Below are 25,331 nucleotides of genomic sequence, written 5' to 3'. Positions count from 1 at the left end.
TGGGAGGTGGGGCGCAGGACTGTACTGGGGCTGTGTCGGAGAATGGGGGCCCGGAGACTGGGTGAACCACTTCCCCTACTGGTCTGCAGCTGCCCTGCCCCATCTTCCTAGGGGCCCCGAGCCAGGAGCCCATTCCCTGTAAGGCAGGATCCAAGGCACCAGGAGGAGCTCCACACAGGGTTCACCCCAGCAGGTGCTGCCCCGGACCCACAGGTGCCTCATCTCCACCCTGGCTGCACCTTCCCAGTCCTCCTGACTGGAGCACAGAGAGGACTGAATGCTGACTCCCGAAAAACTGATCGAAGCTTTTCCTACAACCCCAAATTCCCTCACCACAAATCTCTCACCCCACAGCAGCCCTCTGCCCTCTCCTTCCTGGCTGCCACCCCGTGCGGCCTCATGACCTAGGGAAGTGAACAGGGTCCCGTGCTCCCTCTGATTGCAGGGCCAGGGGCTGCCAGCTGACCCTCATTTCCTCCTCTGGGTACATGGACGCAGTGTCCAGACTCCTGCCTAGAGCATCCTCCTCTGGAGGGCCTTTCGCCTCCATCTGCCTCTGCCTCTCTGCAAAGCTGCTAGGTGCATTGACCAAAGTGCCCCAGGTGCCCTGGCCAATGGCTGGCCCCTGTCTCACTCGCCCACCACCCAGAGGTTTCCAAGCAGCTTGGGGTAAGTGTCAGAACCCATCAGAGCTCCTTGGACAGCACTAGATCATTTTCTCAAGTACTTTGAAGATGACTGGAGTCTCTCTTCCAAGGTGGTTGGCACCAGCAATGGTGGCTGTTACCCAACAGCTCTCATATGCAGGGCTGCCCACTGCAGGGGCACAGCACCTAGGCATCATGGCTGGTCCACCAGATTGCAACTCTGGTCTGTAGGACTTCACATTGCAGGGGCACAGGCTCCATCTGCCACAGCTGCATCCTCAGAGCAGCAGGAGCTCAGTGAGTGGCCATCACAGGGGTTATCCTGCTACATGGACAGCCACAACCCCTAAGAGGCATCTCAGACCCTAGTCAACAGGCAAAGGAAGCGGAGACCCACCCGTGTCCGCAGCTGCTTCTCAGCAGCTCTGTCCACGCTCTCGCCCAGGGCTCCTTCCCCAATGCCCTCTGGCCCGAGAGTCATCTCACGTCTAAAAGCATACTAAAGGGAAGTTAATATTTCATGACACAGCAGTAACTGCAAAGCCGTCGGACAGGCTGGCTTTCATTTTCATGTATCCCAGGGCCTTCGTGGAAATATCACTTAAGGCCGAGTATCTCATGAACCAGACTTCTGACAAAACATTTGTGCCCACAGGGTCCCCCCTGGGGCTCATTCCCTTCTAGAAAACCACATATTTCACAAGCAGGTCATGCTCCATAATTGCAAAACCAATTATGAAACATCTTTTCCATAAAAATAAAAAGCAGGAACCATAGAGTACAAGATCATTAAGTACTGATCCTGACTGAGGGGTGTTTCAAGTTCAGATAAAGGAAATGCAGAGTAGAGGACTTTGTTCCAGCACAGACATCATGCCAAAAACATAAAGCCCCTTGCTCTGCCAGCCAGAGAAAACCACAGTCACTGAAAAAGTTACTAGCATGGCGCGCTCTTGTGAATAATACATTGAAATAGAGAGGCGAGGCTGTTGGCTCCTTGGAGGAAGAGCTGGGGAGGGTTGGCAGAGGAAGGCGGTGAGAGTCCGGGGGCTGGGAGTCCCAGTCACTAGACATGGTCTGCCTGTGGTGAGTCTTCATGAGAAGCCTAGAGAGGGCGTACAGACTTTTTTATAGTGGGCCAGATGGTAAATCATTAGGTTTTGCACCTCCATTTGAACTACTCTGTCCTTACAGCCAGAGAGCAGCCATTGGCAAAACACAAGCAAGTAGGTCTGACTGTGTGTCAATAAAACTTTACTTATAAGAACACGCAGAGGGCCTGGCTATGTGCCAATAAAACTTTATCTACAAAAACAGGCAGTGGCTGGATCTGGCCTGTGGGCTGTAGGTTGCTGAACCCTGGTCGAGAGAGAGGATGAAAAGTAGTGGGCCTAATGCTGGGGGACAACATTGTTTTCCTTCATCACTTCATCGATGAGGTCAACAGATGGCCTCCATTCTAGAAACGTCTAATCAGAAAAGCCTGCCCAATGAAGTAAGTGGGTGTGGTGTGCTGCCCAGGAGGGTAAAGACTGTGGACACCCTAGTGGCTGAGTGCCATTCCAGAAAGTTCTACCAGATTGCCCATACATTCTGCAGTGACAGTGATGAGAATGGAGGTAGAAATGACCCGGACAGTCAGGACATGGAATAAAATGAATAAACACAGGCCAGTCTTTTCTCTACAAGTCCTTTCTGTGCTTTGCCACAGAGTCCATCTGTCCATCTCGATGGCTTTCTGCACTGGCCAGGGTCACTGTCAGTGGAGGAGGGCAGAAAGGCTCGATCACTCAGCCTGGGCCCCCCACACGCCAAGCACCATGCTAAGTTCCCACAACTGTTTGAAGACTTTGTGATCTAGTGTGGAAGGAAATCTTTTCACCCCCAGTGGATGAGGGAGCGGTGACTTGGGAACCTGCCAGGACTGGCATCAAAGGCACCTGCAGACCCTGCATGTTCATCAGCCAGCCAGCCCACGGGCACTGAAGCCTTGCTACAGGGAGACCATGTCTAGGTGCTGGGTCTCCAGGGAGAAGAGCCCAGGCCCGTAGTCCAGGGGGAGAACAGCATAAAGCACAAGGGACATAATAAACATTGAGGTCAGCAGGGCAGGAACTAGAGGTCACAGGGTTGGTGGGAGGGTAGCTGGGAAGGCCTTTCTCAGCAGGGTGGATAGAGGAAGTGATCCACTTTCTGAGGAAGTGATGGATCAAGCCATAACAATCAATGAAAGGCATCTGGATCCAGGGAAGAGCAGGTGCAAACTGAGGTGAACTCAGTCGTATGTTTGAGGACCATCAGGAAGGGAAGTGTGCCAGGGGAGTGTGGCACAAGATGAGGGGAGGGGGTGGGGGCACATCACGCAGGGCCTTGGGGCCCCTGAAGTGGGTCCCCTAGTCTGATGTGATGTGTGGGACCGATCCTGTGCTGGTGGATCAAGCCACAATGAGCCCCAAGACTTTGGTACCGGCTGAGTCCCCACAGGCATGAAGCAGAGCCAACCCAGAACGTGTCCATCCTGCTGGAGTGCATCACTGCCCAGTCTCTCTGAGGGACGATGCCATGTTCAGCCTCCATCCCAGCCACACCCTGTCTGACCCACAGCCAGCACCAGGCTGGCTGAGGAAAGAGACTGACGGCCATCAATGGGCTGTCTCCCTGCTGTCCAGTGCCTCATCTGTGGTGGGTGCCCAGTGGCCTCACAGCGGGGTATGAGTATCTCCACCTGGCAGCCCACACTACCACCCCTTCCAGACCTCTCTGCCCCTGATTCTCCATCTCTCTCCTTTTGGTCCCCCCACCACCAGAGGGTCAGGCCATCCCTACCTGTCTGTGAGTCCACGCACAATCCAATGTCAGCACACTGCCCTCCACACAGAGCAGAGGGACAGGCACTCCACGTGGCGGCCAGGCCCCTGGACCTCTTGCTCACCTACAGGTCTTGCTGGTGTGCCAAGGTGGCAAGGCTGTTTCCTTTCATTGTTCCTACACCTGGTAACCTTGAGACATGAGGGTCGTCACCCCGGACCAAGATGAGGATCGCTCACTACTGGCTGGAAAAGTGGTGGATCCACAGCTCCTTGATCCCTCTCGGTACCATGTGTGCCCACGGCACAGGCAGTGAGCATCTACAGAGCCCACTGAGTTGCTCCTGTGAAATTCAGATGTGGGGGTGCTGATGCATATCTGTCAGTGCCACGAGGAATAAACCGTCCTTTGTCTCTGACCCAGGAGTTGCAGTCTCCTGCTGGCACTCACAAAGGTGTAACAAGCTGACTCACTAGCCTGCTAGAGGGATGAAGGGCTTCCCTGGAAGCTCAGATGGTAAATAATCTGCCTGCAATGCAGGAGACCAGGTTCAATCCCTGGGTTGGGTAGGGACTGGCAACCCAGTCCAGTATTCTTGCCTGGAGAATCCCATGGACAGAGGAGCCTGGGGCAGGTTACAATCCATAGGGTTGCAAAGAGTCTGGACTGAGTGACTAACTCCTTCAGTGGGATCAAACCAAATCCCAGGCCAGTGCCCTGCTCGAAGTGCTGCCTATTGCGGGCACTGGCCTTCATGAGTTCTTTCGGGACCACCAGAGGGAGACATTCTGCAGCTAGCACTGAGCCAGCCATCCTTCACCAGCTGATCAGAGGAGCCCCCGTGTGGCCACACGGGCTAGTAAACCAGGGCAGGTGGCATGTGGGTCTGGGACACCTGTACTCCAGCTGGCCGTGCTCTCTGCCCGAACCCCTCACACCGGTTCTACTCACTTAAGAGAACCCACTGTACAGCAGAACCCAGGCATGGATGAGGGGGTTCTGGCCAAGACTTGACTGATAAACCCTTCACAACACCACAGTTCAGTTCAGTTGCTCAGTTGTGTCCGACTCTTTGCGACCCCATGAATCACAGCACGCCAGGCCTCCCTGTCCATCGCCAACTCCCAGAGTTCACTCAGACTCATACCCATCGAGTCAGTGATGCCATCCAGCCATCTCATCCTCTGTTGTTCCCTTCTCCTCCTGCCCCCAATCCCTCCCAGCATCAGAGTCTTTTCCAATAAGTCAACTCTTCGCATGAGGTGGCCAAAGTACTGCAGTTACAGCTTTAGCATCATTCCTTCCAAAGAAATCCCAGGGCTGATCTCCTTCAGAATGGACTGGTTGGATCTCCTTGCAGTCCAAGGGACTCTCAAGAGTCTTCTCCAACACCACAGTTCAAAAGCATCAATTCTTTGGCGTTCAGCCTTCTTCACAGTCCAACTCTCACATCCATACATGACCACAGGAAAAACCATAGCCTTGACTAGAGGGACCTTTGTTGGCAAAGTAATGTCTCTGCTTTTGAATATGCTATCTAGGTTGGTCATAACTTTCCTTCCAGGGAGTAAGCGTCTTTTAATTTCATGGCTGCAGTCACCATCTGCAGTGATTTTGGAGCCCAGAAAAATAAACTCTGACACTGTTTCCACTGTTTCCCCATCTATTTCCCATGGAGTGATGGGACCGGATGCCATGATCTTCATTTTCTGAATGTTGAGCTTTAAGCCAACTTTTTCACTCTCCTCTTTCACCTTCATCAAGAGGCTTTTTAGTTCCTCTTCACTTTCTGCCATAACGATGGTGTCATCTTCATATCTGAAGTTATTGATATTTCTCCCAGCAATCTTGATTCCAGCTTGTGCTTCTTCCAGTCCAACATTTCTCATGATGTACTCTGCATATAAGTTAAATAAGCTGGGTGACAATATACAGCCTTGACGTACTCCTTTTCCTATTTGGAACCAGTCTGTTGTTCCATGTCCAGTTCTAACTTGCTTCCTGACCTGCATACAGATTTCTCAAGAGGCAGGTCAAGTGGTCTGGTATTCCCATCCCTTGAAGAATTTTCCACAGTTTCTTGTGATCCACACAGTCAAAGGCTTTGGCATAGTCAATAAAGCAGAAATAGATATTTTTCTGGAATTCTCTTGCTTTTTCCATGATCTAGCAGATGTTGGCAATTTGATCTCTGGTTCCTCTGCCTTTTCTAAAACCAGCTGGAACAACTGGAAGTTCACAGTTCACGTATTGCTGAAGCATGGCTTGGAGAATTTTGAGCATTACTTTACTAGCACGTGAAATGAGTGCAATTGTGTGGTAATTTGAGCATTCTTTGACATTGCCTTTCTTTGGGATTGGAATGAAAGCTGACCGTTTCCAGTCCTGTGGCCACTGCTGAGTTTTCCAAATTTGCTGGCATATTGAGTGCAGCACTTTCACAGCATCATCTTTCAGGATTTGAAATAGCTCAGCTGGAATTCCAACACCTCCACTAGCTTTGTTCGTAGTGATGCTTTCTAAGGCCAACTTGACTTCACATTCCAGGATGTCTGGCTCTAGGTCAGTGATCACACCATTGTGATTATCTGGGTCGTGAAGATCTTTTTTGTACAGTTCTTCTGTGTATGCTTACCACCTCTTCTTAATATCTTCTGCTTTTATTAGGTCCATACCATTTCTGTCCTTTATTGAGCTCATCTTTGCATGAAATGTTCCCTTGGTATCTCTAATTTTCTTGAAGAGATCTCTAGTCTTTCCCATTCTGTTGTTTTCCTCTATTTCTTTGCATTGATCACTGAGGAAGGCTTTCTTATCTCTTCTTGCTATTTTTGGAACTCTGTATTCAGATGCTTATATCTTTCCTTTTCTCCTTTGCTTTTGGCTTCTCTTCTTTTCACAGCTATTTGTAAGGCCTACCCAGACAGCCATTTTGCTTTTTTGCATTTCTTTGCCATGGGGATGGTCTTGATCCCTGTCTCCTGTACAATGTCACGAACTTCATTCCATAGTTCATCAGGCACTCTATCTATCAGATCTAGGCCCTTAAATCTATTTCTCACTTCCACTGTATAATCATAAGGGATTTGATTTAGGTCATACCTGAATGGTCTAGTGGTTTTCCCTACTTTCTTCAATTTAAGTCTGAATTTGGTAATAAGGAGTTCATGATCTGAGCCACAGTCAGCTCCTGGTCTTGTTTTTGTTGACTGTATAGAGCTTCTCCATCTTTGGCTGCAAAGAACATAATCAATCCGATTTCGGTGTTGACAATCTGGTGATGTCCATGTGTAGAGTCTTCTCTTGTGTTGTTGGAAGAGGGTGCTTGCTATGACCAGTGCATTTTCTTGGCAAAACTCTATTAGTCTTTGCCCTGCTTCATTCCATATTCCAAGGCCAAATTTGCCTGTTACTCCAGGTGTTTCTTGACTTCCTACTTTTGCATTCCAGTCCCCTATAATGAAAAGGATATCTTTTTGGGGGTGTTAGTTCTAAAAGGTCTTGTAGGTCTTCATAGAACCGTTCAACTTCAGCTTCTTCAGCATTACTGGTTGGGGCAAAGACTTGGATTACTGTGGTATTGAATGATTTGCCTTGGAAATGAACAGAGATCATTCTGTCATTTTTTAGATTGCATCCAAGTACTGCATTTCAGACTCTTTTGTTGACCATGATGGCTACTCCATTTCTTCTGAGGGATTCCTGCCTGCAGTAGTAGATATAATAGTCATCTGAGTTAAATTCACCCATTCCAGTCCATTTGAGTTTGCTGATTCCTAGAATGTCGACATTTACTCTTGCCATCTCTCGTTTGACCACTTCCAATTTGCACACCGGACGAAATACAGGAAATGCAGCAGTTAAACTACTGTGGGGATGCTTTTCTCTTTTATAATCCCCTGTATTGTCTTTACAATAAAGATAGCTGGGCTACAGCAAAATTCCACTCTCCCCCACTGAATCAGGGCCCCTGGTTGTGCCAGGAGTCCCTCGTACAGGCAAGTCCTCCACCAGTCTCCAGGGCCCTGGGCTTCGGATATTGCCGTGACACCTTGGCAAAGCCAACTCTGACCCTTGTGAAAGAAAAAAATGATCCTGACACTTGTTAAAAGGGTAAGGAAGACTTTATTCAAGACTATTGCACTTAGAGACAGACTGGGCTCAACTCCAAATTCAACAAGGACTAGGGGGATTTACAGAAAAGGAGCAGTGAGGGGCAAGTGGATGGAAAGTTACTAGGATTCCAACCTAGAGAGCATATTAAAAAGCAGAGACTTTGCCAACAAAGGTCCATCTAGTCAAGGCTATGGTTTTTCCAGTAGTCATATATGGATGTGAGAGTTGGACTATAAAGAAATCTGAGAGCGAAGAATTGATGCTTTTGAACTGTGGTGTTGGAGAAGACTCTTGAGAGTCCCTTGGACTGCAAAGAGAGCCAACCAGTCCATCCTAACGGAAATCAGTCCTGAATATTCATTAGAAGGACTGATGTTGAAGCTGAAACTCCAATACTTTGGCCACCTGATGTGAAGAGCTGACTCATTTGAAAAGACCCTGATGCTGAGAAAGACTGAAGGCAGGAGGAGAAGAGGACAACAGAGGATGAGATGGTTGGATGGCATCACCGACTCGATGGACATGAGTTTGAGTGAACTCCGGTAGTTGGTGATAGACAGGGAGGCCTGGTGTGGGGCATTTCATAGGGTCACAAAGAGTCTGACACGACTAAGCGACTGAACTGAACTGAACTGAACTGAGAAGACCTCAAGGGCGGAGGATCTTACAAACGACAGGCCAAGAATATTACATACCACTTGCGAGGGAGGGAAGAGCAACAAAATCAGACAATGAGGGTTCGCAGAGATCAGGGTGGGGATAACAACAGGATCTTTGCTGAGACTGTGCTGGTCAGGCCAAACACAGGACCAGGGTCCAGTGGGAAAGGCGTCAGAGCAGAGGCTGAGTTTGGTCTTGTCACCTCTGAGGTCTGAGATCTCGGACACACGTCTTAATGTACTTTGCAGCCCAAGCAACCCTTTGATTTCTAAAATGTCTGACTACTTGTGAGGTCTCTGTTACCTTTGGTTCCTGCCTTCTTTCCTTAAACGCTGAGAGGGAAAGGAATCAGCGCAGCCCTAGAACTCTTCTGGATTTCTCGTTTCAAAGCTTAAAATCTTCCTAATTCAAGGCAGTTTAGAGAGTTGGTGATGGACAGGGAGGCCTGGAGTGATGCTGTTCATGGGGTCGCAAATAGTCGGACACGACTTAGCGACTGAACTGAACTGAAAGAGACCATCACTTCTAACTCACCAGCCTCGGGGCCAGGACTGGGGTCCGGGGTTGGAATTCGGGGTTCTGGGTGGGGACGGGGACCTGGCTTAGGATCTGGGACCCGGGTGAGGTCTCTCGTAGCCGACTGGCGCCTCCAATCCAGTCGCCGCAGAGGTACGTCAGAGCCCTGCGTCACCACCACTGCGCACGCGCAGGACGAGGCAAGCGGCTCCAGGGGCCGGTCGGAGCAGGTGGGGGAGGAGCCAAGACGCGAGGCGGAAGCCCAAGCGGCCCCACTGCACTCGCGCCGGCCCGTCCCCTCAGAGGGGGCCAATGGGCTCTCAGGACGCGCTCCTAATGATGCGGGCCCCGCCCCTTGGAGACGGGCGCCGGCGTGGCCAACATCCGCCGAGGTAGCGAGAGATTTGAGAGTTCTGCGGGGGTCTGGGGTCCTGGGGGCCCGCCGCCATGAAGCTGACGCGGAAGATGGTCCTGTCCCGGGCCAAGGCCTCGGAGCTTCACAGCGTGAGGAAGCTCAACTGCTGGTGAGGACCAGAGGCCAGAGCCCGTCCCCGCGCGTCCTCCCCGCTGCCCGACAACCCTTCCCCGGACCCCTGCCCTGGGGCATGGCTGGGAAGAGCTTTCTAGAAGTGGAGACCCCTGTCCAGAACCCCCTCCAGGGGTCCCTGGAGCGGGGACCCCTGCCCGCCTCCTCTTCTCTGGAGCGGGGACTGCAGGGGCCTGCGGAGGATGCAGAGGGGTTCGGAATCTAGGAGGGGCACCTGGGCCTCACCTTCTTGGCCCATGTCTGGTCCGCCCAGCCTCTGGGAGGTGTTGCATAAGCTCAGGGGGCCTTTGGCAAAACCATTCCAGAATTTTCATCTCTCCTGACCGGGTGGTGTTTCACACACAACTCCAAACCTGCCCTCCTTGCACAGGACAATTGGAATTCCCTTGAAGACTGGCTCTTGGGCTTCTAGATGGCTATAGTGGGGCAGACAGTTCTCTGTAGAGAGGTGTCTTCTGAAATTGCCAGCAGCCCTGGGAGCCAAGCCTGCTGATGAGATGGGAGATCAAGGTGGCTAACACCCTTTTTAGGGCAAAGAAAGGAAACTGAGGCTCCATCAAAGTGATCTTTCAGTAAACACTGTTGTAATTGAGCCCTGGGTAGGGATGCGTTGTCCCCAGGGGACTCACTGTCTAGGAGGTAATGGTTAGAGATACAGGTGCTGTGGGGTCAGTGCAGCCTCAAAGACAGGGTGGCCAGGGCTAGCTGCGCCAAGGAAGGACCAGGAGTGCTCCTGGAACTCCTGAAAGGTCTGCCCATGTTCAATGGGGACTCCAGGCAGGGCTCCGAGCGCCTCCATGCTCTGGACAGCTCAGGTGGCTCTCAGCCAGAAGCGGACGATCCTCCTGCTGGTGGCAGGCAGATTGACTGCAGTGAGATCTGCCTGCTCATTAGAAGCCTTTCTCTCTGCCCCACACATCTGGTATTTTGGCCACAGCATTTGTGTCATTTGTTTTCAACAATGCATGCCCTTGTTCTGCGTGAGCAGTCAGCCTTCCCCTCGGGAGGGAGGCACAACGACCGCATTTCAGGCTTTCTGAAGTGTGTTTCATAAGTCATAAGTTCAGCCTTTGAACTTGTCCTGTTGCAAAGACTCCCTTGTTTATGTGTGTTAGGGAATTATCCCTGGGCACAGCAGCCTTGAGCATGAGTGAGTCTTTGTGTCCTTCAGACGGGGCAGCCTCTGCCACTGCTTAGTCTGAAGAGCAGCCACCAGCATCAAATGGTTTTGTCCAAAATCAACCTGGAAATGATTTTGGGCACCTTTGTCAGTCGTCTGAGAAAGTTTTCTTTTACTTGGTCGTTGAAATCATATACTTTTTTTTTTTTCTCACTTACAGATTCTTTTTTAAAAACTCGGGTGTTTAATTTTTGGCTGCGCTGGGCCTTTGTTGCTACCTGCAGGTTTTTTCTCTAGTTGTGGCAGGTGGGGGCCACATGCTGGTTGCAGTACACGGGCTTTTCTCATCGCAGTGGCTTCACTTGTTGCGGAGCACGGGCTGCAGGCGCGTGGGCTGCAGCTCACGGGCTCTAGAGCACAGGCTCTGTAGTTGCGGTGCACAAGCTCAGTTACACGTGCAGTCTTCCCAGACCAGGGATGGAACCCATGTCACCGGCACTGGCAGGCCGATTCTTATCCACTGTACCACCAGGGGAGTCCAAAGTCGTAGACTCTTAAAGTTTGTAGACGTTTGTCATTAATTTTTGTTTTTAGTTTTTTTATTCAACTTTGACAAACTAAAAGTGCATATGTCTTTTCTCTCCCCAGGGGCAGCCGTCTCACTGATGTAAGTACCATGCTGGTCATCTCCAAATGGTCCCTGATCCCTGGGAGGAAGGTTAAGTGGACAGACCCACACCCATCCCATCCAGGTCCCCGTCCATTTGTTACTTTAGCAGCTTTAGTAAGGAAGAGCCACTTGTGAAAAGAAGTTCTGTAGCCCCAAGTTAATTCCAAAGTCCCTTCACACATCTTCCTGCAGATGAGAAGCGGGCCTCACAGAAGAGGGGGCTGATCCAGGATGCAGACCTCTCCCACCTGAGGAAGGGCCCCACGTGCTTGGTTGACTTTAGGAACAGTGCACTTGGCTTGGGGGAGGGGGGTCTTTTTAAACTTTTTTTAATAGATTCTTGGACTTCATGTCCCTAAGGAATTTCCTCTCTTCAGCCCCTTCCCTGGTCAGATCCATCTTCACCCGCTATTCCCGTGGCAGGAAGAGATGAGGGCTGGGCAGGGGCAGAGAGAGGAGCTGAGCGGAGCTGAGTGTCTGTGACTCGGTTTCTTCCCAACTCCACTCCCGACCCCAGCCCCCAGTCCTGGGATGAATGTCTCCAGCTCACACAGAGTGGGGTGCCCAGCAGTTGGTTCTTACCAACTTCTGTTTTGGAACTTGAACTGTACCTATCCTGAAAAGCAAAGTTGGACATGCTGAGAGTCGGAGCCCTCCAGAAAAGCCTGTTGCGCCTGATTCTGTAGCAGCAAAGACAAGGCAAAACACTGCTGTAACAGAAAACAGATTCAGTGCACGTGTGAAGCATCCTGACCAGACAGCTTGTTGATGTCAGGAGCCCCCTCTGGCCCCATGCCCACTGTCTGGCAGACAGACACACACATATTCGGGGCTCCACTGCTCATCAGTCTTGCAGGTTATGGGTCTTCATGGACCAGCTTGTGCCCCACTGGCCCTTTCCCCTGAGTCAGTGTTAACATGTTCTCAGGTCTAGTTTTGAGCCTGTCTCCATATCACAACAGCTCTGTTGGCAAGAAGGGGCTTCTCTCCTTTCCTTGGATGTCAGGGACAGTAGGGAGAAAGGCTGGCTGTCCATTGAGTCTCCTCACTGAGGTCCTTTGAGGATATCTACAATTAGAAATGCCCCATCTCAATGGCTGGCAGCGTTTAGTGGTAATGATGCTGGTTCGAGTTGTGGAGAGGGTGCCATCTCTCCATCAGGCAGAGGGGACGTCTGGGCTGCAGAGGGGAACGGGCTGCAAAGCCCTGCGTGTTCCTAGTCGGGAAGGGGGAGGCTCTTCCGCTTGGGCCCTTGTCAGGGGGTGGGCAGAAGCTCCCCCTGGGTTCTTTTGGCTGCTGGAGAGATGTGATGTCACATGCCAGCATCCTGTGATGATTGCAGTCACGTTCTTTTCCTTCATAGATCTCCATATGCCGGGAAATGCCCAGCCTGGAAGTGATCACCCTCAGGTACCGAACCCTTGCTGGCCACCCCTCCTAAGTCACCAGGGCTGGAAGATGAGGAGAGTGTCCAGATCCCTCCCGTGGGCTGGTTAATAACCTGAATAACTAATTATCCTTTGATAACTCCCATCCTTGGTCTGGGAGGCCTGCTTTTGCAGGCTACACCAAGGTAGCACCAGGGCTTGGTTACTCCTTAACTCTGCCCTTCTTCCAGGAGGGCACCCAGGCCTCCCCCCGAGCTTGCCTCCCCACCCCCGTCCCTGGGTCATGGGGTGCCACCCTAGGGTGGCTGTGTCTGTCCCAGCGCCCCCAGTGCCAGCCTTGTCTCCGTCCTGGTTCCATCAGTGCCCGGAGCTCTGCCAACTTCCCTGCACTGCATGGTCTGTCCTTGATAATAGTCACTCTTCCAGGGTCATACACCTTTTAACAGACTAAAGAAACCTTGAATGAGCCAAATGCTGCCTTTGGGGCTCCAGGCTCCGGGTGGGGTGGGGGCATTTGGAAGGTGAGGGAAGGAGGAAGTCTCTCCCTACCTGAACTCTGACCTACCCACTCTGGGTCTGGGGAGGAGGCTGCCCCTGCAGATGTTGGAGTGCTTTCTGCAGGTCCCCATGTGTAAACCTTGTGGAGATTGAAGCGCTGCAATGAAGGCTAACTCCTTGCTTGGCAGCTCAGAAGGTCTCAGGACTCGCCCTGTGTGTGGGGTTGCAGGCCCTGGGTCCCATGCAGGTCCTGAGACTTACCTTCCTCGTCACACTGGCCACCCTGTCCTTCCTGACCCCGCTTGTTCTTGTGCCTTCGGCGGTCACCCTGGGTGCCTTCTGCCACCCACCTTGTGCTCACCCACCTCCGGCCCTGGCCCGACAGGCTGGGGCTGGCACCTGCTTGCGGAATGAAAGAATGAATGAAGGAGTGGGCCCGGAGCCCCTCTCCCAGCCTGGGCCCAGCTCGGCCCTTGTGCCTCGGCTCCCCCAGCTGTAAGACAATGACTGTGAGCAGGGGGCGAGGAGGAGTGGATGCAGTGGGGAAGACGGAGCAGCCAGTGTGTGCAAGCGCCTGGCGTCTGCCATCACTTACCTGTGACGATTGTCAGTGAAGCTGTCGGGGATGTGCACCTAGAAGGCCTTACCTGACAAAAAAGGCCTTATCTTTCATTCCCCAAATAGTAGGAAACTTGGATCAGGTGTGGACTTAACCCCGTCTCTACCGAGCGCCATCAGGGCTCTGGGGCAAGTCCCCAGCCTCTGAGCCAAGGCCCCTTGTACCGCAGTGGTTCTCATCGCTGTGGCCCGAAGAGGGACAGTGCCCAGGGCTGTGGCCTGGACTCCTAGCCTTTCTGGAACTGGGGGGCCCCGCGGCTAAGCCACTGACCCCAGGCCGCTGGGCGGCAGTCCTGTGCAATTACATCGTTTTGGTTTGCTCTCAATGCCCATGGGTGGCAAGGCTTAGTCCGGTCTGGCTGCTCTAATGGGATTTCACAGGCATTTGTTCCTCATAGTTCAGAGGCCATAAGTCCAAGACCAGTGTCTGGTGAGGGTGCCCTGTGTCCTCACCTGGCAGAAGGTTCGGACAGCTCTGGGGGTCCATTTCATAATGGCGCTGGCCCCACTCATGGGGGCCCCACATCCTCACACCACTGCACTGGGGGTCAGGATCTCAATGTGTGGATCTGGGGACACAGTCAGTCTGTAGCAAGAGCTATGGGAGGCCATAGCCCAGTGGTCAAGGAGGGGTCTCTCGACCCCTGCCGGCTCAAGCCCTCGACCTCAAGCCTCCACCCCGACGGCCTGTGTGGCTCCCCCATCGCGAGGATCCCAGAGCCTGGGTTCACTTGTGCTGAGACGGTGGCACCCTTGTCCCGCTGCTTCAGTGACAGTGTCGGGTGTGGTGGGAGTGACCCTAGGGGTGAGTGAGGGCATCCCTGCCCAGCCCAGCCCAGCATCCAACGGAGAGTGGTCCAGACAGTCTGGCAGGACGGGCAGATCCCCCACGGCCTAAGGCTTATGGTCAGCCACCCTCCTCACACTGAGCCTGCATTCATGGCTCGTCCATCTGGGTGTGCGGGAGGTGACCCTGCTCTGTCAGCTCAAACCTGCAGGTCTCTGCCTGGTGTCTGGATGATTTCCTCTTTCCCGTTCACTCAGTTTAATTCTGTAGTTAATTCTTTTGTGAACATGGGGTTTGGAAGTTCAGTGTTCAGGTCTTGGTCGTGTGGGGCTTGAGTGGGCTTGCTTAGGTTCGTCGTGGGTTTTCCTGGCTACTGCCCATTTTGGGCTCACTGGTGTGTCCCATGGAGTCCTCAGTCCCCTGTCCTGTCGGGACTCCCACCCTGACATGGACTCCTCGCAGCCACAGCAGAGTAGGGGCTGCCGCTCCCACTGCAGCTGGAGGGTAAAGCTTTCTCTTGGGCCTGGGGGCTCCCTTGCCCTCCACCCTAAGGTGAGGGCAGGTGGGCACCAGCAGGCAGTGCTCGTCTGCGTGGTGGGGTGGGGGCCCTGGACCGGCGCTGACGGCCGTGTCCACGCAGTGTCAACAGCATCTCCAGCCTGGAGCCTGTGAGCCGCTGCCGGCAGCTGAGTGAGCTGTACCTGCGCAAGAACCGCATTCCCAGCCTTGCAGAGCTCATCCACCTGAAGGGCCTCCCGCGCCTGCGGGTGCTCTGGCTGGCCGAGAACCCCTGCTGTGGCACCTGCCCCCACCTCTACCGCATGACCGTCCTGCGCACTCTGCCGCAGCTGCAGAAGCTGGACAACCAGGGTGGGTGTCCTTATATCCCCCTGCCCCCATCACAGGTGCAAGAGAGGCCGGCCTCCTGAGGGCTGAGCCACCTCTCCAAAGGGGACCGCACTGAGCCGAGGGAACAGCCAGGCTGGGCCGGGTGGGCTCATGTGCAGTGAGGCCACTGATGCTTCTGCACCACCCCCCAGCTGTGACGGAGGAAGAGGTGTCCCGGGCGCTGATGGAGGGAGAGGAAGTCACGGCCCCCAGCAGAGAGGACTTGGGGAGCGGCCCACCCGAGCTGTCCTATACCCTGAGTGCTGTGGACGCTGCCACTGAGACGACACAGGATCCTCTGAACCTCGGCAAGGGGGAGGCCAGGTGTGGCCCGTGGGCCTCCCCAGCCCTCCCGCAGCTGCACTTCTGGGACTGGGGGTGGGGGTGTGTGTGCTTGTTTCTGGTCTGGCTCTGGGCCCCAGCCTGGTGTCAGCTGCATGGCTGAGAGAAGACCCAGGGCAGGGAGCTCTGCCAAGTGCAAGACCAGCCCTCCTGGGGAGCAGTGGACTCGGGCGGTGAGCTGGTGGAGGTATGGGGCCAGCTGCGCCGAACGGAAGCCCTGTGACCCTGGCCACCCGAGCCACTGGTCAGGAGTCCTGGGGATGACAGGGTGTGCGGGCCGAGGAAGGGCCCTTTCTGACCCACAGGGTACCTCAGCTGATGGCTGTTTATGGGCAGAAACTGGACGTGGGGAACATGGTGAAGACCACTGTTCTCAGTGGGGCACAGGCCAGGCATCCACTCGCAAATGAGGGCCACCTGCTGGCTCTCCTACAGCATGGCAGGAGGGCGCGTGGCTGTCCCTCAGCATGGGAGGAGGGCGTGTGCCTCTCCCACGTGGCAGGAGGGGATGTGGCTCTCCCGTGGCGTGGCAGGAGGGCACATGGCTCTCCCATGGCCTGGCATGAGGGCATGTGGCTGCCCCACAGCGTGGCAAGAGGGGGCGTGGCTCACCTGCAGTGTGGGAGGAGGGTGCATGGCTGCCCCGTGGCGTGGCGGGAGGGCGTGTGGCTCTCCCGCGGCATGGCGGGAGGGTGCATGGCTGTCCCTCAGCGTGAGAGGAGGGTGTGTGCCTCTCCCACGTGGCCGGAGGGCGTGTGGCTGTCCCGCGGCATGGCAGGAGGGCACGTGGCTGCTCCACGGTGTGGCAGGAGGGGACATGGCTCTCCTGCGGCGTGGGAGGAGGGCGCGTGGTTATCCAGTGGCTAGCGGGAGGGGGGCGTGGCTGTCCCGTGGCATGGCGGAAGGGGACGTGGCTCTCCTGCGGCATGGGAGGAGGACGTGTGCCTCTCCCATGTGGCGGGGGGGGTGGCTCTCCCGTGGCATGGGAGGAGGGCCCGTGGCTGCCCCACAGCGTGGGAGGATGGCACGTGGCTCTCCCGCAGCGTGGCGGGAGGGGGCGTGGCTCTCCTTCAGCATGGTAGGAGGGCACGTGGCTGCCCCGTGGTGTGGCGGGGAGGGCACGTGGCTGCCCCACGGCGTGGTGGGAGGGGAGCGTGGCTCTCCCGTGGCATGGAAGGAGGGCGCGTGGCTGCCCCACAGCGTGGGAGGATGGCACGTGGCTCTCCCGCGGCGTGGCGGGAGGGGGCGTGGCTCTCCCGTGGCGTGGGAGGAGGGCACGTGGCTGCCCCACGGCTGGCAGGAAGGTGCGTGGCTCTCCTTCGGCGTGGCGGGGAGGGGGCGTGGCTCTCCTGCGGCTTGGCCAGAGGGCACGTGGCTGCTCCGGCGGCGTGGGGGGAGGGCGCATGGCTGTCGCCTGGCAGGGGTTAGCTGCAGGCCCCCCTCCATGTCCGGGGCTCATGTCGTGTGTGTTAGTGCCCCATCCTGTGTGAGCTCCAGGGGGAGGGAGGTGACCCCAGGGCTGAGAAAAGTTGTGCTGCCACACCCCTCTGTCCACTGCTCCCAACCCCCAGAAGTCTGGAGTGGCGGTTTCCCTGCAGATGGATAGGGTCTACTTTTAGGAGTCTTTTCCTGCCTGTGCCCTGGGGTGCCGGGCCCGGACCCACAGATGTGTGGACAGCGAGGGCTGGGCTCCAGTTGCCTCCGGCCTCACTCCCCGCTGTCCTCCTCCTGCCAGCAGCGACCAGGGGCAGCTTGGCCTGAAGCCCACCTCCCAGGACCAGTTTCCTCCGTTCTCACAGCAGGAGGCCGCAAGCAGTCGCTCGAGCAAGGTGAGTGTGATGAGGCCACCTGGTGGGAGATGGCCCTGGTTCCCCCTCCACAGAGTGTGGACACTGGGGGCTGAGAGCTGAGGGACGGGGCTGGAGACACTGCAGTGACGCGCAAAGCCAGGCCCCAGCGGGTGGGAAGCCAGCCATCTGGATCCAATGTCTGTGTCCAGATGTAAGCTGGTCGGACATGGCAAGCAGAGAGGGGGTGCCTTTGTGGGCAGTGGGGTCCCCAGCGCAGGGGGCTGTGCTGAGGGCGGTCCTGGGGGGTGGGAAGGTCACTGTGGCAGTGCTCAACCCAGAGAGATTGCTGCTTGGGAAGAGCCCTCCCGCCTGCTGTTGGAAGTGGGGATGCTCTAGTAGGGGCAGGGGCAGGGTGGTATCCCTATGCGGGGACCATGCAGCGGGCCCCTGGGCTCCACAGGCTTCCTTGTGAGGATCACGGGTGTTGGCTGAACGTAGGGGGCAGCCGGGGTACATCAGTGAAGACCAGCTCCCTCCAGGGTCTCCTCCATCTGCTGCTCGAGTCACTGTGTCTTGTGTCTGGGCTTGTCCCTGCTCACAGGCCGCCCTACCCCTGAAGGGCGGAGCCATTTCTCCCTCTGTGTCCTCTGGCTGGCACAGCAGCTTCCCTGTGTGCCCCCTCCTGCCAGCAGGTTCAGAGTCATCCCCTGACCAGTCTTTGGCAGGGAGAACTTGGAGAGGACCTTGCCACCCGGGCACGGGGGGGCGGGGGCTGTCAGGACTGGGGTCTGTGGGGGCGGACGGGACCCCTGGCACCTGCTCCAGCCCCTGCTCGGCCTGACCCATGCCATAGGGTGCTGTGACCTCCCTGTGGGCTCACAAAGGCTGGCGCTACGTCCAGGCAGGGCTGCCCGAAGCCACAGCAGGGCCTCCCTGACTCATTTGTGCAGCGATGGCTTGAAATGGGCACAGAGTTCACCAGAGGTGCAGAGTCGGACACACTGAGGCCCGTCCCCACCAGAAGGCGTCCCCCCAGGGCTGTGGTGGGTGTGACCGTGGGCCGAAGGCCAGTCCAGAGAGCAGTCAGTGGGCCTGTGGCCAGTCTCCCTCCCCTGGCCCCACCCCAGTGGGCCACTGCCCCTGGGACCACAGCCTGCTCTTGTGCAAGCTGGCTGTGTGGGACAGCTCCGGGTCCCTGCACACACCTTCCACACATTTCAGGAGGAGCCCGAGGTGTGTACTGTCGCGGGTGGCAGGTCTGCCCAGCGGCTGGGCTGAGGCCAGGAGCTCCCACCCCACCCCCATGGCAGGGCCTCTGCCGAGGAGAGTGGACCAGGGACTGAAGGTTCTGGTTCAACTCCGTGCCTGCCGTAGATACATACAGAAGATTATCACACCTGCTCAAGCAAGATGCTTGCTCTGAAAGCAGAGGACAGAATGGTCTGGCCCTGCTTGCAGGGGTCCCTGTGGTCACCCAGGCTGGGTGACCCTGAGGCATCCAGCCCCCCACAAGCTTCTGAGTGCGGGTGCTGGTGGCCAGGAAGACCTGGGGACACAGGGAGCTAGCGAGATTTGAGGGAGCAGGAGCCTTAGGGCATTGCAGAGGCCAGGGGCCAGCATCCCAAGCGTGTCCACATAGGCCACGTGCTCTGGCTTGTGGCCATCCCTCCAGTCATCCCACAAGAAGGATCAGCTCAAATAGCCTTTTTGTGTAAAATCCTTCCCGGATTTTCCCAGTAGAAGTGGCATTTCTCTGCTCAAATGCAGATGGGACCCGGGTGTGGTTGTGTGGACACGTGTGCATGTCACACACTAAGCCCATGTGCATTTGAGCACATGTTACTGAGCACCTGCTTCTGGTCTCCGCTCCATCGCTGACCAGCTGTGTGATGAAGGCCTGTTACTCAGCCTCTCTGGGCCTTGGGGCTGTGAGCAGGAGGTGACCTAGGAAGTCCCTGCAGGTGGCGAGTGCTGTACCCCAGCCACGGCCACGGCTTCCATCCGCCTGGGTCTGTCTGGAAGGCTGCCCCCTGAAGGCTGTGCTCTGGTGATGTGTGTGGTGTGGGTGGCCCAGCGTCACAGGCGTGGCGCTCAGGCAGTGACTCTCTGTGTCCCCAGAACAATATCCTGATGGCTATCCTGATGCTGCTGCGAGAGCTGGACATCGAGGGACTGGAGGCCGTCCACCAGACCGTGGTCAGCCGGCTCCAGGCCCTGCACAAGCGGGAGTTGCAGGAGGACATGGAGTGACCCCAAGTCAGCGGGACCCTGCACTGAAGCCCAGTGTCTTCCCGAACCTGGGAAGGGGGCTCCCAGCTGCAGCCTCTGCTGGCCAACCCCAGGCTGAGCCCAGGCACAGGGCTGCATCCCTGGGAAGCCGGGCTCTTGTTGCAGATGGCACCCGGCAGGGGCAGGAGAGGCTGCTGGGCAGACCGCCCTGCGCCCTCTGCTGGGAGGGTCGTGGCTGGTGCCTCCTGTCTCCTAGGACCACCTTCGTGTGGCTCCTCCTCAGGGTGGGCTTTGCGGCCGTCCTCCTAATAAATGCTTTCCCGAAGTCTGGTGTGGGAGCAGGCATGTCCTCCGTGACAGGTTCACTCTTGTTAAGGTGACGGCATTACTCACGTGTTTTCTCCATGCCAGTTGTGACTTGGTCACAGGATGGATTTCTGTCAACCGCAGGGAACTTCCAGAATGAAGGCAGCGTAGGGACAGGCCGCCTGCCGCCTCCAGGACGTCTTGTCTGTGGGGCACTTTGTGTCCCTTGTCGAGAGCCCCACACGACGCAGGAGCCTATGCTGCCCCTGCGTGAGGGGCTGGATGACAGGGAGCCGGTCAGAAGCAGCAGCTGCATGGGAAGGGACAGCTTCTAGAAACCATGCCTTAGGTTTTCTTCCATTGGGAAGCGTCGCTGGCAGGGAAGCCGCAGTCCCAGGGGCTGTCCTGGGGCCACAGTGGGAGGAGGGGCCATCTGAGCCTTTAGGGAGTGCCTGCCTATTCTTGCTGGGGTGGAAGTGGCAGGCACTGGCATCCAGTGGGAAGCTGGGGGTGCACAGACCCAAGGGGGGCTGGCTGAGCACCTGGAAGACCCCTGACTCTGGGAAGAGGGAGCTGCACCCACTGAGGCTCGTCTCCCCTGGGAGCCCCGGGGAAGGCGTGGTTCATCGGTGGGGCCCCCTGTAGTTCTCAGGGAAGGGGTGGGCTCTGGCCTTGGGAAGTGGGGACTCGCCATGTGGGGGCATCCAGAACGGATGGCCTCTGCCGTGCACGTGCCTTCTCTTGTAATTATGAGATGTTGGATGCTCCCAATAAAGTCCATCCTGGTGAGAACAAGCTGGGTGTGTTTGTGTGATATTAACACCCTCCTCCCCGCCCACCGGGCACCTCTCACACCCACCACCCCAGCCCCATGTCCTGGTACACCTCAGTCGGGGACCCTTGACTTGCACCCTGGTTGGAATGAATACCCGCATTAGCCCCTTGACTCTGCATCACCCCCACCTCTCACCTTCTCTGACTCCTTAGTCACGGCCTCCCATCAACTCACTGGGTCCCACTCACAGCCACCTGCCTACTTAGTGCTCTTTTGAAGCCCTCAGGCTGGACTGAGGACAAAGCGCTTCTGGCCCTGGCCTGGATCCCAGGCCTCTGATCTGTAATGTTCACGTCACAGCCCTACTCTGAGCTTGTCCCCAGGTGACACTGAGAGCAGGGTTTCTGAGCAAAGCAGGTGTTAGCATTACACCCGTGAGTGTGTCCTGCTGGTCCCAGTTATGGAGGGGAGGGCTGAGACCCAAGAGGGCACACTGTTCATCTGAAGCGCTCGTCAGTGTCGCTGCAGGTCAGCCACACGCCACGTGCTCCCTGTGAGCTGCTGCACAGGAACGAGGGCAGTCACTATCTCAGACCCCACCTCGGGGTCCACCGAGCCAGTTGCTAGCATGCTGCGTGGAGGGCCCAACACTCATCTGGCAGGACAAGTGGGGTCTGGGCCTGACCTGGCTGTGGCACTGACTGGGCCAGGCCACAGTGCAGCCAGAGCCAGGGGATGGCTGGTGTCCCCCGACCAGAGCCTCCCACGTGGAGGTGACATCGCATCTTAGACTGTCAGGTGGGTGGGGACCCCCAGAGCCCCTACAGCACAGTTTTGAGCTGCAGCCCCTCCCTCTGCCCTGCCCCACCCCCACAGTGAGTCAGAAGGGGAGCTGAGTTCTGGGGAGACACTCTCAGGGTGCCCTCTGATCGTGTTGACTGGGGGCACCTTCCAGAAGGAGCAGGAGGGAACACGCCTTCCAGGGGCCACTGACCCACCATGTCCCCAAGCCCAGGGCTGCTCCGTTTGCTGGAGGACGCTGGGCCACCCTCTGATAGTCGTCCCCTGGGGCAGCACTCGTCGGTGCCTCCGTCCCTGAACCTGGGGGACACTCACAGGTCCCCCATCAAACCGTCTGGGAAACCAGACAAGAAAGGGGCCCTGCTGCCAGCATCCTCCCAGGACAGGGGTTCTCCAGGGCACTGTGATTGGACAAGGGCTCCAGGGTCTTCCTGGGAAGCCTGTGGTTCCAAAGGGACCCCCCAAAGCCTGGGAGGACCTGGGTATGCCGTGCAGGCAAGATGCAGCCGTGGCACTCGCCAGATCTCGGGCCAAGAAGAGTGCCAGCCCAGCTGGGAGTGGCAGTGCACGGTGGCCCAGTTGAGTGAGGCCAACGGTACTGCCAGCATGAGAGTCGTGTCTGCCCTGTGCTCCTGTAGCCACTCAGCCGGGGCACACAGGCACGTGGGAGCCTGAGCTGGGTCCGCACTCCGCTGTCACCGACCTGAGAGTCTTCACACTTGTTCAACAAGGGGCCTGCTCCCTGGGAAGTCAGTGTCTTTCTGCTTCTGAGGACTGTCACTTTTGACATTAGGAAAAAGCACTGTTTCTGCATAAAGGCAAAGCTGCCCATCACAGCATCATGCAAGAGAGGTGGGTGGCCACAGCTCGGCCTGAGGAGCCCCACAGATACCCCTCCCCCTCCTCGGGGGACTGGTGGGTGGGGCAGGGTTGAAGAGACAAACCTATGAACCTTAGCCAGGCCAGGGGTGTAGTGTCTGAATCAACACTTCCTCAAGATGTCAACAAGTGGGAAAGCCAAGACAGTATCACTCACCGTCCCCACATACCCAGTGGGTGGGACTGCTGACAGATGAGGACCCTGACGTGTGGGCACCCCAACTCGACCATCAGACTGAGACAGACACTGCCTGCGGCCTTGATGTCCCCTGGCCGGACTCGCCAGGGTCTGCAACAGAGTCTGAGGGCCTCCCCCGCCCCCTGCACTTAGGCCCTCAGGGGAGGTCCCTCCCACTGCCCCGTCGGAGTGCACCTGCGCGGGAGCCTCTGGAACGATTACCCAGAAACACTGTCCAGCACCTGCTGAGCCTGCCGCCGGCAGGATTACAGAGAAGGGCTCTAGTTAAACCTGCTGCACAAACGTCTGCTTCGGTGGATGCTGTTCCAAGTTCCATCACCCCCGCAAGAATGACTCATGGGCTGCCTTCCCTGGAAGCCTCGCAGAAATAGCAGGGTTTGGTAGGGCCTGAAATAATAGTCTTCACATCGTAAGAAAGAGCTCAAGAATGCTGAGACAGAAAAACAATGCACTTGTGGTCGCGTGCGTCCCAGAGCCTTTCCTGACTGCCTCCCCAGTGGGCACCAGGCTCAGGGAGGGGGTGTGGCTTGTGGAGAGCTGCCCTGGGCCTGGGGGCAGCTGTCAGTGTTGAGAGGGGCTCTGGGTTCAAACGCTCCCCTCCTTTCCCAGCGGGGTGGCCCTAGACCAAGGGGGCAGAGCAGGAGTTGTGGACATGGGGGGTTCAGGCTGCTTCCCAAGGCGGGTAGGGTGATTGCTCCTGCTCTCTGGACCACGGGAACACATGCCCAGCACCCCTGTGTGCAGCAGACCTCACTCAGCCCCTCCCAGGCTCCTCCTCAGCCTCAGGCAGCCAGAGGGTGATGCATGACCTCTGGCTCACCCTGCTCCTGGGCCCGCAGCCCCTCAGTCAGCTATGTCCTCTGTGGCGTGTCCTTGGCTGTACACACCACCCCACCCTGTTCTGAGAAACTGCAGCGCACACACTCCCTGCAAGTGAAGCCCACGCTTGTTGTCTGGGGGAGGGGGTGGGATTCTCAGGTGCCCCAAGGTCCTGACCCCTGGTGTGTCCACCAGATAAGACCCCACCCCTAAGTGGGAGGGCAATCTGAGTGTGGATATGCTGCCTTATACGGCCAAGGTGAAGAGTTCACAGATGTAGTGAAGGCCCTCATCAGGTGGACGTGAAAAGTGAAAGTTGCTCAGTCGTGTCCAACTCTGTGACCCCATGGATTATACAGTCCATGGGATTCTCCAGGCCAGAATACTGCAGTGGGTAGCCTTTCCCTTCTCCAGGGGATCTTTTCAACCCGGGAATCAAACCCAGGTCTCCTGCAATGCAGGCAGATTCTTTACCAGCTGAGCACCAGGGAAGCCCCTCATCAGGTGACTCTGCCTTAATGAAAGGGGGTGTCCTGGTGGGCTTGCCCTGATCAGGTGACCTCAGTCCCCCTGACAGGCATCCTCAGATCAGGGCTAAGAAGGCTGTGGTCCCTCCCTCCCTGAGCTCAGGAGCAGCAAACACTGGAATTCTGTCAACAGGCAGCTCCTGAGGTCCTGGTGAGACCCCTTTGCTTGGGGAGCCCAGGGCTGGCTGAGAGGAGGAAAGCGGGTGACGGGGAGGAGCAGAACAGCGGTGGGGCTGGACCCCTAGGCTCTCCTGCAGCTGCTACAGTCTCACCCTCTGCTTCCCAGCTGCAGGTCAGGTGGCCGGTGGCACCGCTGACGTCTTTCGGCCTGGGAGGCAGCTCCCTATGTGCCCCGCACTGGCACGCCCCAGGGAGGAAGGCTGAGTGGCTCCAAGGAGGCAGATGGCAGGCCTGGAGGAAGTGTCCTAGCTGGCAGAGGCCAGTATGGGGCCAGGTCCTCCCCTGCTGCTGAGGCAACTGCTGCCTGCCAGGATGCCACGCTGGCCCAGGCACTGCCCAGTGCTGGCTTCACCCGCGCCCAGCTCCCCTTGACCCCTGCAGTGATAGGGCCCGGGCCACCCCAGGACACCCAGTGCCCAGCCTGGAGAAGCGAGAAAGAGCCTGCGAGGCCAATATTCCAGGGTTTTACCAGGATCTGTAGACTCTGCACATTTAAGCAAAACCAATCCGAAAACCCTGGAAAAAGCCAGGGTCTGTGGGGACATGAAGGAACCAGAGAAGTGGGCACCAGCCTCAGCCTTAGAGCCGGTCAGCCATTTGAGACCTGACCAGGAGGCCCTCCAACCCGGGGACTCCCAATTGGGCCTGTGGACCCTCCGAGGTCAGGGCCTCCCAAAAAACCTCACCTGACCTCTGTGGGTGCCAAGGGCAGGAGTGCGGGCAGAGCAGCCCTGGACGAAGTGCCCAGGTAACTGCTGTGGAAACATATGGGTAGGCAGCCTGCTCAGAGTGACAGGGACCCACCAAGCACAGCTGTGTGGTCCACATCCAGCTTGTCCTCCTCTCGGCGCCTCGGTGCTGGCATCTGCTGTGGAGCCAGGCACTCCCGCAAGCCAGGGACTTCCAGGGGTCAGCCCACCCATAGCCCCCAGTGGTGACAAGTGTCTAGCTGCCTCTCAGCCCTCCAGATCCCCCACCAGTGTCTCCTGGGTGGTCCCTCCCACCACCACCTGTCCCAGGGTCCTTGGCTCTGCTTCTGAGACCCCAGCCCAGGCAGAGTCAGACTCAGAAGTCCTCCCACGCCTGGCATGGGGGTCAGGTCACCACACAGACAGGGGTGAGGGGCTGTTGGTTCAGGAAGGGGTATGGCCCCAGAGAACGCATGTCCCTGAGACAGCCTCAGCCCAGGGGCCAAAGGAGGACCCCAGACTCATGCATACA

At 56.9% G+C, this 25,331-nt stretch overlaps 1 protein-coding gene across 2 annotated transcripts; it reads left to right on the top strand.

Moving 5' to 3' along the window:
* Positions 1-8,993: 8,993 nt before the first annotated feature.
* On the top strand, positions 8,994-20,725 carry CFAP410 (cilia and flagella associated protein 410). Of its 2 annotated transcripts, none has more exons than XM_019963482.2 (7): positions 8,994-9,271; positions 11,063-11,081; positions 12,448-12,494; positions 15,016-15,245; positions 15,416-15,587; positions 17,344-17,434; positions 19,514-20,725. In XM_019963482.2, the coding sequence occupies exons 1-7, from the start codon at positions 9,195-9,197 to the stop codon at positions 19,643-19,645; spliced, it is 768 nt and encodes a 255-aa protein (XP_019819041.2). In that variant the 5' UTR covers positions 8,994-9,194; the 3' UTR covers positions 19,646-20,725. The 2 variants fall into 2 exon arrangements, with proteins under 2 accessions (XP_019819041.2, XP_019819035.2); XM_019963476.2 differs by having other exon boundaries at positions 8,996-9,271; positions 17,341-17,434.
* The last annotated feature ends 4,606 nt before the right edge of the window (positions 20,726-25,331 follow it).

This window comes from Bos indicus, chromosome 1 (assembly GCF_029378745.1).
Source record: "Bos indicus isolate NIAB-ARS_2022 breed Sahiwal x Tharparkar chromosome 1, NIAB-ARS_B.indTharparkar_mat_pri_1.0, whole genome shotgun sequence".
In the NCBI taxonomy this organism is placed as follows: Eukaryota; Metazoa; Chordata; class Mammalia; order Artiodactyla; family Bovidae; genus Bos; species Bos indicus.
Note: the sequence above shows the minus strand (reverse complement) of the source record. Positions and strands in the feature narration are given on the sequence as shown.